This window comes from Cheilinus undulatus, linkage group 1 (genome assembly GCF_018320785.1).
Source record: "Cheilinus undulatus linkage group 1, ASM1832078v1, whole genome shotgun sequence".
In the NCBI taxonomy this organism is placed as follows: domain Eukaryota; kingdom Metazoa; phylum Chordata; class Actinopteri; order Labriformes; family Labridae; genus Cheilinus; species Cheilinus undulatus.
Genome location: NC_054865.1, coordinates 2109538 through 2123426, shown reverse-complemented (window position 1 = coordinate 2123426; position 13889 = coordinate 2109538). Strand labels below are relative to the sequence as shown.

Genomic DNA, 13889 nt, shown 5'->3' with positions numbered 1-13889 from the left:
TAAAACAGGGGATTGGTGGATAATTATGAGGTTAAATGGAATGCAAATGTCTGTATAGAGTCAGAAGAACCAATCTGTCACTGATGATAACCAGATATTTATTTTATCACTGACATCAGTCTAAAACCTTTTATCTCAATTTTTCAGGATTTTAGCTTGTTCTTATAAATCATATATCATTTTTATAAATTATAAACTTTTCATTCCCTGGAAAGTGATCATTTTGGAGATACCAGTCTTTGGCCCAACACCAGTGTTATGAAAGTTCCACCTGGCCTAAAGACTTTTTAAGATATAAGAATGTGCTGAGTTAGAGCTCTGAAATGCTCTGAGATGTTTGGACAAATTTCACTAGATATGACGTTATCTCCATGTGTGATCCGTGTGAGTAGTGCTCATTGATGAGAGTGAGAGAGAGCATCGGCAAGATGTGGCTGGAGAAATAGTTAAAACAAGTAAATTGGAAGCTTCAGATTAAACAAGACTGCACACCTCAATGAATGAGCAAACTGCACTGGCGGACTTCCTCTGCTCTCTTCTCTTACACACACTCCTCTGTTGAGCGCATCCAACGGTAATAAAATACAGATTTAAAATAATAAATGTTTTAAATTTGCAAGTTAAAGCCTGTCTTCTTTATGTAGGTAACAGATTTATTGATGTGACCTACCATGACTCTTTACTGATGACAGTGTTTACCTTCATAAAGGTTTTTAGTTTAAGTTTGTGCAGCTGTCTGTACGTCAGCAGACACGCTCAGCCAATGGAGGCAGCAACACACTGCATCTGGCTACTCGGGAGCTCCGTCGTAACAGAAACGAGAAAAGAAAATAAATGAATAGAAAAGCTCAGAGTTGTGCTTCCTTCCTTACAAGTTTTGCTTGCCCATCGGCTTTTTGAAGTTGCCCTGGGCATTTGGGCAACCGTTAATGTCAGACCCTGCACTCCCGATCAAAATTTTAAGACCAGTTGAAAAAGTGCAAGAATTTACATTTTGCACTGTTGGATCTTAAGAAGATTCTAAGTAGAGCTTCAGAATGCAAAAAGAAGAAATGGGATTGAGACAAAAAACATGAGCAAGCAATTTACTGAAAACAACAATCAAAGTGAAATCGGCTGTTCATCAGCTGATCAAAAGTTTAAGACCATAGCTCAAAAAAGAAAAAAAAAAAAAAAAAAGAAAACTAAAAAAAAACATCCCTCAAAAGAGAAATAAAAGTTTGAATAAAGGACTCAGCAATGAGTAGCTCCACCGTTCTTGTTGATCACTTCAAAAATTGGTTTGGGCATGCTTGATGAGAGTGTTTCCAGGAGGCTAGTGGGAACGTTGCTCCAAGTAGTGAAGATGGCTTCATGAAGGTCATCCACTGTCTGGAACTGATGTCCATTTTTATAAACTTCCCTTGCCATCCATCCTCAAATGTTCTCAGTTGGATTTAGATCAGGGGAACACACAGGATGGTCCAGAAGAGTGACGTTATTCTCCTGGAAGAAGTCCTTTGTCAGGCTGGCACTGTGAACTGCAGCGTTGTCCTGTTGAGAAACCCAGTCATGACCACACAGACGAGGGCCCTAAGTCATGACCACGCAGACGAGGGCCCTCAGTCATGACCACGCAGACGAGGGCCCTCAGTCATGACCACACAGACGAGGGCCCTCAGTCATGACCACACAGACGAGGGCCCTCAGTCATGACCACACAGACGAGGGCCCTCAGTCATGACCACACAGACGAGGGCCCTCAGTCATGACCACACAGACGAGGGCCCTCAGTCATGACCACACAGACGAGGGCCCTCAGTCATGACCACACAGACGAGGGCCCTCAGTCATGACCACACAGACGAGGGCCCTCAGTCATGACCACACAGACGAGGGCCCTCAGTCATGAGGGATGCCTGCTGCAACATCTCCACATAGCCAGCCGCCGTTCGACGCCCCTCCTAACCTGAAGCTCCATTGTTCCATTGAAGGAAAGAGCACCCAGATCATGATGGCACCCCCTCCACTGTGCCGCATAGAAAACATCTCCAGTGGGATCTCCTTGTCATGCCAGTAACGTTTGAAGCCATCAGGACTGTCAAGGTCACATTTTTCTCATCAGAGAATAAATCTTTCTTCCACCTTTCAATGTCCCATGTTTGGTGTTGCCCTTGCAAAGTCCAAACGGGCAATTCAGAGGTGCTGAAGGAGACTTTGAAAAATTTTTTTTTGTTTGTTTTGTTTTTAAAGCCCTTCCGTCACAGATGCCGTCTGATGGTTACTGGGCTGCAGTCGGCACAGCCTTCATTTGGGTCGAGGATCATCCCGTGTCTTGACAGACAGCCAATTGGATCCTACGGCTGAGTGCCAGTGAAGTTTTTCTGGGTCTACCACTTGACTTTTTGTTCCATAACCCTCAGGGTCTTTGAAGAAATTCAAAACGACTGTCTTACTGCGTCCAACCTCAGCAGCGATGGCGGGTTTGCTAAAGGCCTTGCTATGTAGCTCAACAATCCAACCACGTTCAAAGACAGAAAGCCTTTCAGCCTTTGCCATCAGGAGGTCATGACATTGTGAGTACCTGACAGAAAAACATTTTTTTTTACAGATTTTGGCTTTAAAGGCTGTGGTCTTAAACTTTTGATCAGCTGATGAACAGACGATTTCAGTTTAACTGTCATTTCCAATAAATTGCTTGCTCTTTTTTCATTTTGTCTCACACCCATTTCTTCTTTTTGCATTCTGAAGCTCTACTTAAACCTTCTCAAGATCAAACGGTGCAAAATGCAAATTCTTGCAATTTTTCAACTGGTCTTAAAAGTTTGATCAGGAGTGTACATAAATAAGGCCAAAGATCACAGGGAGTAAATATCTCAGCTTTAAACAGCTCTGTGAATATCTACAATGATGCCAATATTTATTTTCAAACAATGGGAAATATTCTGTTATTTTGAAAGCAGAACTGTAAGAACGTCAGGCTCTGTATTTTTTATGTTACGTTGTACATTTTGAGATGAGAAATAAACATTTCTTAACTATCATTATTCTCTGCATTTTCTTTGATAACCAAGTAGACTCATGATATCCTTTTTGGATTAATTATGTCACAACTGCACAAACTACATTATTGTCCAGTATAATCACAATAGCAAATTATTACCAAATCATGCAGCACTGTGAAAACACCATGTCAGATAGTTGGCAGCTTGTTGACTGAAAGACAGAACATCACTCATTACTTCTGCAAAGCCACTGGAAAAGCCATGAGGTCCTCCAGTGATTCCCGAAAATAAATATAGATTTTCTTTTTCTGACATTTCAGACACAGAGACAGTTTCCTGGATAACTTCCTCATACTGCAGGCTCATATACCATCTCCCAGTATTTTCTTTCTCTGCTTCACCTTAGCCCAGAGGTCAGGTGAGTTTTGTTTACCTGCACAGAGATGACGTACACTCCAGAGTTGAGGCTGCTGTACTCAGTGATGGCTTCCTCATCGTCTGTGATCATCACCACATCCATCAGACCTGCCAGGTGGTTATGGTACCACACTGCTGCTGAGTACACACATCTTAAAAACACACATACACATACAGGAAGAGTTAATCCACCGCTCCATGCGGACAGCTTGCCTGTAAATGCACTAAACTTTGTTATTCTAGAGTATAAAATAATACTACCTAAAATTTAAAAAGGATGTTAGCCATTAAAGAACACAGACTTCATCTATGGCTCTGTTTGGTCTCGTTTGTGTAATAAAACTGTTTCATTACTGCAGACTGCTCCTTTAAAAACTGCACTAAAACCACCAGATCATTAAGAGCCACCACGTTACGACCAAATCTTTTATTAAAACTAAAATCATGGTGTAAGCAGAACTTTAACGGCACATTATAATCTCTACTTTCTGTATCAGAGGAAGAGGAGGAGGCCAACAGCTAAAGACTGGACTTCTAAAATCTTCCTGCTTTCAAAAGAATGCATCTGATGCAGTGTTAAAACTAATGGACATCACACTCATAACATGGTGAAAATGCATGCCTTTAAAACCTTCAGAAATAGTACATCTGTCAGTTCTATTTTCTGTGTCTACACCTTTTATTTGGATCTAATTTCAAGGGAAAAACAAATAATGTCTACATGTCTGATTTTTGCAAGCATTATTTTCATTATCATAGCCCTTTCTTGGACATTTTTTACCAAGCATAAAACATTTGTATGTTCCTGCTGATCCAAAAGAGGGCTTTGAGTGCTAAAATTCTAAAATCTAAAATCTAAAATTAAATCAATGCCACATACTTGTCACTTTAAAGGTTCTTCTGTTCTTTATTTTCTCAACCAAGGATGTCTTCGTAAATATTTGACAGTTTTAGAGAAGACGAGACTCACAAATATGATCGAACAGAATTTATTTATCCCAGCATTCTAACATACTTTCTTAGGTGTGAGGTGCTTTGAGGGTGTTGGTACCCTTCCATTAAAGAAAGAAACACCCACAATGTTTACTGAAATATCCTGAAACTGACAAAAGTAACAATTAACAAAAATGTCCTGAAAATTAACTAATGAAAAATTATTTTCTTTGGATGCTTAATTTCTGTGTCTGTGAACACAGAGCTGATGGGACTGTCCAAAAAGTTCCAGTTTTGTCTAGTCTGTCCATAGGACGTTCTCCCAGAAGCTTTGTGGCTTGTCAACATGCAAATTCCAGTCTGTCTTTTTCATTATTTGCTTTCAACAGTGGAGTCTTCCTCTGCTGTCTTCCATTAAGTCCACTTTGGAATCTAATCTCTTTGGAAGTTGTTCTGGGCTCTTTGGTTCCCATTCCTATTATCTGTCTCTTGGTTCCAGGGAGGTCGGCTGCAGTCCCGTGGACCTTAGACTTCTGAATAATCTGGTCAACTGTAATCACAGGAACATCTAGCTGCTTGGAGATGGTCTTACAGCCTTTACTTTTAACATGCTTAGCCTAAATAAAGTTAACATACACTATATTACCAAAAGTATTCGCTCACCTGCCTTGACTCGTATATGAACTTCAGTGACATCCCATTCTTAATCCATAGGGTTTAATATGACGTCGGTCCACCCTTTGCAGCTATAACAGCTTCAACTCTTCTGGGAAGGCTTTCCACAAGGTTTAGGAGTGTGTTTTTGGGTATTTTTGACTATTCTTCCAGAAGTGCATTTGTGAGGTCACAAACTGACATGTTGTGTAAAAAGGGTCAGCAACGCCTATACTGCTTGAGGAAATTGGCTAAATTCCAAGTCGACAAGACTCTGATGAGAATGTTTTACTGTGCTTACATTGAGTCTCTCATTTCCTTTTCTGTTATCTGTTGGTGTGGTAATCTCTCTATCAAGGATAGGAATTCCCTTGGGAAAAGAGTAAAGGTGGCATCTAAAGTAGCTGGTATCCAATTGGACAGCCTAGATCACATCTTTAACAGACAGGTGCTCTTGAAAGCTCTGTCTATTCACTCAGATGATGCTCACCCACTTCATTCTGAGTACAGCCTCCTTCCTTCTGGTCTTCGCCTGTGTGTCCCACGGGCCACTAAAAACAGGTACAAACACTCATTTGTTCCTGTCTCCATTCGAGCATTGAATGCTGCTGAGAGAAGTAAGTAATGTACATGTAGCTGTCGCTGCTGCCTTACGGTTGTTATATTGTTGTTCTCATTGCTATGCCTGCAATGAGAGACACTTTATTTATCACTCTTCGAGAGACTGCACTTACTAGACACTGTGTGTCTCGATATCAATTTGTGCACAGTGCCTGTGGTCACTGTGTGCCCAGACCCTGCATTTTAGTACTACTTTGGCATTATTTTAGTGATGACTTGTGTGTACTAGCATATTGCTCAGTAACATCTATCTGTGTGCATGTTTTATGTTTGTACTGTAACTCCATGTCTTATGTGTTTGTTTTTTTTTTTTTGTGCTTCTCGCTACAACCCAATTTGCCCTCTGGGACACTAATAAAATTTAATCTGAATCTAAATCTGATGTTGGACGAGAAGGCCTGACTCTCAGTCTCCACTCTAGTTCATCCCAAAGGTGTTCTATGGGGTTGAGGTCAGGACTCTGTGCAGGCCAGTCAAGTTCATCCACACCAAACTCTCTCATCCATGTCTTTATGGACATCGCTTTGTGCACTGGTGCACAGTCATGGTGGAACAGGAAGGGGCCATCCCCAAACTGTTCACACAAAGTTTGGAGCATGGAATTGTCCAAAATCTCCTGGTATGCTGAAGCATTCAGAGTTCCTTTGACTGGAACTAAGGGGCCAAGCCCAGCTCCTGAAAAAAAAACCCACACCATAATCCCCCCTCCACCAAACTTTACACTTGGCACAATGCAGTCAGACAAGTACCGTTCTCCTGGCAACAGCCAAACCCAGACTTGTCCATCAGATTGCCAGATGGAGAAGCACGATTGGTCACTCCAGAGAAGGTGTCTCCGCTGCTCTAGAGTCCAGTGGTGGCGTGCTTTACACCACTGCATCCGATGCTTTGCATTGCACTTGGTGATGCAAAGCGTCGGATGCAGCTGCTCGGCCATGGAAACCCATTCCTTGAAGCTCTCTACGCACTGTTCTTCAGCTAATCTGAAGGCCACATGAAGTTTGGAGGTCTGTAGCCATTGACTTTGCAGAAAGTTGGCCACCTCTGCTCACTATGCGCCTCAGCATCCGCTGACCCCGCTCCATCATTTTACGTGGCCTACCACTTGGTGGCTGAGTTGCTGTTGTTCCCAATGGCTTTCACTTTGTTGTAATACCACTGACAGTTGACTGTGGAATATTTAGGAGCCAGGAAATTTCACCACTGGACTTGTTGCACAGGTGGCATCCTATCACAGTACCACGCTGGAATTCACTGAGCTCCTGAGAGTGAGCCATTCTTTCACAAATGTTTGTAGAAACAGTCTGCATGCCTAGGGGATGATTTTATACACCTGTGGACATGGAAGGGATTGGAACACCCGATTTCAATTATTTGGATGGGTGAGTGAATACTTTTGGCAACATAGTGTAGGAGTTAGGAGTGTCTGATATATTGCAATTTTATCACTATTACTATGACAGGAGTTAAACCAGTGTGACGCTGTTGCATGCATGTTTGCAGACGGAGTCGTTTCAGCTGGTGGAGGAGGTTGCCACAGTGCCATCTTGGATCAACAAGGGTATCAGACTGATGCTTTGGAATGTGGATCATCCTGATGACAGACATAAGATCTGGTGCATTTATTGGCTTTGAAAGGTGAAAGGCATATCATGAATCCAGAATTCAATCTTTGGTAAGATTTTAGTAAAAACTAATGATTTTTATAGCAGATAGTTCCACCAGATATTTGGGGCACAGCATCCATTTTGCTCTTTTAGGGGAGGGGAACTCAACCACACTTTAAAACCATTTATATGAAACCAGATGACTGACCGTGGTGCAGCTTTGCTGCTTTCTTTGAATATAATTCTGTTTTCTGCCCAAAATAGAGAAAAGGATCTTCTGAAACACTGATTATTCCCCATCAGTCTTTGTGCCCTTATGGAGACAGCTGAACTAGGAGGCGGGCCTTCAGTGCCGTATGTTTCTGCACCTCCAGCCTCCGGTGTACAAGTTTATCCAAAGTTTAATTTTATTCTGGATTTATACATAACTAAGGCTCATTTTTAAACTTTCATCTAAAATCTGCTGAAAAACCCAGAGGAGATGATGCTTCACGAAAACTTCACTGTGGAAGATAAACAAAGTTCTCACTTTTCAGGAGGTCCATGAATACTGCTTTTGTTTTCAGGCAGGTGCTTTTTTCCTTTATTTTAATCTGAAATGGTGACAACATTAATAATAAAATATTCATGTTTATGAGTAATTCCTCTCTGTTTTCTAAATATACAGTATTTACAGTATATGGGTGACTGCTCTCTGTACGGCCTAAACCCTTCATACACGTCAGAATGAATGAATTGTTTCTGAATATTTACATCCACAGTGTTTCTGGAGGTAATGAGCACTGACCTGGTCTGCCATTTCTCCTGGCTCTCGCCCTTCTCTCTCTCACAGTAGGAATACTCCTGAAACTCATTGGCAAAGAGCACGCAGTCATGTCGAGGGTCTTTGAGCAGGTTTCTCAGACGGTTGTACTGCCTTAAAAGAGACAAACACAGCAGCAAAGATTAGGACTATTTAAAGGTCAAAATGATTATGTCCTGACCCCCTTTATCATCCAGAGTGAGATGAGCAGAGTGTCACCTCTTTCAGTTCTGTTACAGTGAATTTGTATTTCTGGATTTCACTTTACAGAGTCTTTAAAAAGAACTCTGTAACCTTTGACCTCCACATCTAATCAGATCATCCTTGTGTCATAGACTGTGTTTACATGGACTTGAGTATCCCTGTTTCTCTACGTCTTCAGAGTCCGGGATGCTAAAGTATCCCTGTTTTGAGAAACCCTGTTTTGCTACCCGGAGAACTCCAAAAGAAACCGGGATACTGTGCCATGTATACGAAGTATCCTGTTTTCTGACAGCTGTAGACTACCTGCGCAGGCGCGACTTTGGTTTAACTTCATTAACTTCAGATACAAGTACTGCGTTTGAGTGAGGTAGGTCATGGTGGAGACAGAGGATGACTGCTCACGCCATGAGTTACTGGGAATTAGAGCTCTGTGAGCTGAAGATGGAAAGACAGCACTCAGTAAACATCCTGCACAGTCGGTCAACTCCTCCAAGTCCTGAAATTTAGAAATGATGACTTTTCTGGTGTATTTTTCAAAGTAAAAGCGTAATCTTTTTCAAGACCCACTCTGAGCTGCCCCTGTTTTCACATGCTTTTATTTTAAAGTTGTTTCCAGGACAGTTATTTATTCAAGTAAGTCAACTGCAAGTTGCTTCGCTCTTTCTTGGCCTCTCTGTCAAACTTTCAAAGTGTTTAATAATAATTATTCTAATCACCTAATAGTCATAATAACTTAATAAATATCAAGTTATATCAAGCTTATTCATCTGAAATTTTTCTTTCACCGCTTGCCATCTTCTCAGTCTCGTTTTTTTCTAGTCTTTATTACCTGTAAGCACGTTCTTTATAAACGCAATTCTTTTTGTTTTCTTCTGTCATCATTCCATCATCATTGTAGTGAGCTGGTTACCATTTCTGCAAATGCTGGCATTTAACTGTCTTAAGCCCAAAATAACCCACAGTGATGTAATTTCTCTAAAATTTCAATTTCAATTTCTTAAAATAACATCACAGATGCCTGCACAGATATGATTCAGTGATCAGAAACCGGGATACTAGTTTTTCTCATGAATACAGGGTAGGGCTGGGCAATTAATAGCAAATTAGATTAAATCGCAATATGGACTGCTGCCAGATGGGGAACCTAAAAATAATCGCACATTAAATCACAATGGCAATATTGGGAAAAATAATCGCAATTAGATTATTTTTGAAAATCGTTCAGCCCTAATACAGAGATATGAATAACCAGGTTTCTCTGTGCATGTAAACACACCCGAATATGATAAAAACTGGGGTATAACTCATAACCAGGATACCCACGTCCATGTAAACACAGTTACTGTAGACATTTGTGCAAAGTCAGAAGACCACTGAAAGGGTTCTTGAGATATCAAGTTCACAAGACTGGCTCTGGCACATCTACGGATATACGTGCGTATGGACAACCCAAAACCATCATGGCTCCAGCCTCTGGCATTGACGGTGCCGAGATATTAAAACTGGACCTGATGACACATTTTGGTCTCAGCATGTGTCCAACAGAGTCAAACTGAAGCTCCATTATACTTTAGATTCAACTTTTAAAAGAGCAGAGTTGGCAGAAATCAAAAAGGAAACCTGAGGCCACGTGGGACTTCTTATTTTCAAGTTCATCAAGTTTGTCAGAGCTCTCCTGTTCAAGTGTATGTGGCTGAGTAACAGACATTTAAAGTCACAGGCTGGGTATAATTTAGCCTTGTCAGCAGACCTCTGATATAATGAGGCTGACCCCTACACTCTCATCTTCACACTCTTCGCTGGTAGGGCGTCATTAGAGGCATATTTTAAACACAGAGGGAAAATTAAAGGTCCTGGCCACCACAGGAACCTTCGGGAACAGGAGGATTTTAGTTTACTAAAATCTGACAAGGAAAATTCTACAACATTTTGGTCCAAATTTGTGCCAACCTAATAATTAGAGTTTGGACAGTACTCTCTCTCTCTTTGATTCTAGGCTGTTTTTGACTATTAGGGATGAAACAACACAGTTAGCCTACCAACAGGTTACTAAAGCAGAGAAAAAAGGTTACCAACTGGAATGCAACACCCCAAGTATTACTGAGAAGCTCCTGCATCACTTATCCCCCATGTTCTCATTCTAATAGTACATGCTGTTGTGGTCGTACCTGCGTCCTTTGTTGTGCTGCACAGCCTGACAGGCGGTCTGTGTGAACACGATGCCCTGCAGCTCTCTGAACTCCAAAATCTCCAGGTAATCAACCACAACACCGACATCAGGAACCACATAGTGGGTCAGGTCCCGTGGAAGCACTTTACCATCTAGAGGACACACAGGAAACTTTGACTTTAGCTGTACTTACAGAATTATTTTGACAGTCATGTTTTGATTATATACTTGTGTTGCTCATTTCTATATCATATCCAGATGCCTACATCCCAGTTTATTTTGTTTATATGGTTAAAAGTGAAATCTAATGCTGATATTGCTATCTGTTAACATATGGAAATATCTGGACTATTATTTGTTTTTATACAATATCATGAGTTCAGCATTGACATTTGACTTTTCAAACACGCACTCATGCTGCAGGTAGTTTTAGCTGGAATTTATCCTGTTTTAAACAGCTTCTGCAGACTGTTGCCAGTTTATTTGTGACAATTAAGAGTAACTAGTTTATGACATTTAAGGCTTCACCTTTGTTGTCCTGGTATCAGAACACAGGTTGCTGTGTTATAGCAACAAATATTATTTGATTTTCACTAGTACAATATTGAAGATTTAAGTTTATCATCATGAGGGGTGTCAAACTCAAGGCCCGGGGGCCAAATCTGGCCCGTGGAACAGTTAAATCCGGCCCGCAAGATCATATGATATTTTGGTTATAACTGGTCCATCAGTCTGAAGGCTGCAGATTTCTTCAGGAATAAAAATGTGAACTTATCCTTGATGGTTTAAGATATCCTTGGTAGGTCATAAAATCTGAAAAAGTAAGGAGTAAAAATATTTCGATAAGAAGTCAGGAATGTGGGGAAACAAAGTGATTTGGGTTTTAATTTCATATTTTTAATTTTGCATCTCACAATAAGGATTCAAACTTTGGATTTTTACTTTTTATTTCATACTTTGAGCATTTCAACTCATAATTTTGACTTCTCATATAGTATTTTTTTTTTTTTAAGATGTATTTTTGGCTTTTTTGCCTTTATTTGACAGGACAGTTGAGAGTTGGAAACGGGGAAGAGAGCAGGGAGAGACATGCAGGAAATAGTGCCACAGGCCGGATTTGAACCCAGGTCGCCTGTGTATATGGCCACGCCTTAACCACTCGACTACCGCGCGCCCTCATATAGTATTTTAAGCTTTTAGATTCATAATTTAAAATTTTAAGTCATGTTTTGACCTTTTAAACTAATTATTTTATTACATTGCCTCATATTTTTAAATCCTTACTTTGACTTCATAATCCCACCTTTTAGACTCACAGTTTAAAAATCTGGATCACATTTTGACTTTTAACTTCATGATTACAAATTTTATTACATGTTTTGACCTTTTAAACTCAAAGTTTTGACTTTCTTTTGAATATATTTGCCTTTAAAAACATTATTTTTCAATTTTCATTTCATGTTTTGACCTTTTTGAACTAATAAATTTACTTTTCTCTGATTACGAGCCTTTAAACTTATCTTTTTAAGTTTTTATACCTAAAAATTATTCATCATCACAGTGCTAAGTTGTTTTTCTCGTGAAACGAGGTTGACAGTTTATGGTTAAAAAGGTGACCCTGTTAGGCCCTCAGGTTAGACCTGAATCCAGAATCCGGCCCCTGGTGTGACTGAGTTTGACTCCCCTGCCCTATGGAATAATACAGGAAACAAACCTCGCTCTGCACACAACCTAGGACTTGTATCCTGGTACCCCTTTAGAAGACTTTATTATACACCTTGGATTTTGCAGTATGATCTGTTAATGTGTCTCTGCATGTAATTTTTTCTTTGTATAGCCTTTCTTAATTAGTGCCATTAATTTGTAATAAAGCCCCTATAAATATCAAACAGCTCTTTGTTGGTGACTATGAACCACCAGACTAGAGTTCACAGCTTGGCTGTTTTCAGCACAAACTGACTTAGATTTAGCATGATCTTTGTAGTTCATTACATAATATGATTTAAACCAAATACCGCACTAACTAATAACTAATAACTTTGTTTTGATTTGTATATTTAGAGATATTCTGGTATACTGTCATGCTTAGACTTTAAAAACTGACTACAGTAAGAATTTGGTCATTTATTCATGGTAAAAGTACAAGAATCACAGCTGTTCAGTGTGTTTGTGTGAGGCGGTGTATTGGCTCAAAGAGTGACCGTGCTAACTGGCGACTCTCCATCTGTTGTCGCATTGATGTGTACACAATCACTCAAAAAGTTATCGAGACACTTCTTCGTTAAGTTATCCATTGAATGCAAATCTGATAAGCGTATTTTGACAGAGAAACAAAAATAAACATCGAAGTACCCTCTGTAGGTCACATCTGTTCTGCCATGACAACCGCACACGGCTTCCGCTGAAAGTCACCGACTAATAGGGACTAATCTGACCGTAACACCGATGCACCGTTGTTTTAAGCGGACTTTACCGTTGTCACAGTCCGCCTGGCACAGGGCGCTGAAGCACGGAACCTTCTCTCTCAGGTAATGTTCACGGACCACACGGACCTTCCGGCCTCGACAGCTCTTCAGATGAAGAATCTTCTCCGTCTTTATCATCTTCATCGTTCAAGGACGAGCCATTTACCATCCAGACATTTTATCGTAGCAGAACGCGGGAAGCTACACTTGTAAACAATCATGCTAAACTTCAGGGAAGTGCGCGCCGCAAGCCTTGCTGACGTCATGACGCAATATAATTGGTGCGTTCAAGTGCTGTTGGGAAGCTCAGGAAACAAGTAAACACTACAAACTACCGAAAACATCTGTAAGCTGCATTAAAGAATGGTTATTTTTAAAAAGTCACTTGCATGATGTGTATTTTTAACATAACTGTTATGACCTAAACACAGAAGCATCAGTTTACAACTTGAAGATCTCTTATGAGTTCACATGGATGCTTTTCAAAAACACAACACCAAAGTACTTTAGGGCATCTCTTAGTGGTAGGGGCTTTGTCGTAATTTACCCACTTTTTAAATTTTAACCCACATAATCACTTTATATCTGTCGGGTTTTTTTTTCCACAAAAGCACCCAGAAGAAAAATACTTCATCAACACAACTGATCTACTAAGCTTTTCTCATCAGTGCAAAAACAACTAAAAATGATTCTCCTGGGCCCAGACTGGCCAAAATATCACATTTGACAAGAGAAGTGTTAACTTTGGCGGCTATTTTTATTTTTAGACTTAAATTTAGTCTTTAAATGAAATGCATTTTAGTTTTAGTCACATTTTAGTCATATCTATCCTCTTTGAGATTTAGTCTAGTTTTAGTTGACGAAAACTCAAAACATTTTAGTCTAGTTTTAGTCCATAAAAGTCCCCACATTTTAGTCTTTACTTTTAGTCCAGTCATTTATTTTCTTGCCTAAATCTGGTACCAAATCATGTTAGTGTGTTCTCTGCACTCTGCCAAACCTGGGGTCCCTGCTTTCTACAGCTGAGAGACA

General features: G+C 40.2%; 1 protein-coding gene across 1 annotated transcript in view; it reads right to left on the bottom strand.

Moving 5' to 3' along the window:
* The window catches only part of dis3l (DIS3 like exosome 3'-5' exoribonuclease), a 41570-nt gene extending 28471 nt beyond the window's left edge, over nt 1-13099 (bottom strand). The window contains exons 1-4 of the mRNA XM_041789477.1: nt 12866-13099; nt 10391-10544; nt 8004-8132; nt 3418-3553 (exon numbers count right to left, since the gene is read on the bottom strand). Coding sequence (XP_041645411.1) covers nt 3418-3553; nt 8004-8132; nt 10391-10544; nt 12866-13001 — 555 coding nt within the window. The 5' untranslated portion in view covers nt 13002-13099. The remainder of the gene's footprint in view (nt 1-3417; nt 3554-8003; nt 8133-10390; nt 10545-12865) is intronic.
* Nucleotides 13100-13889: the final 790 nt, after the last annotated feature.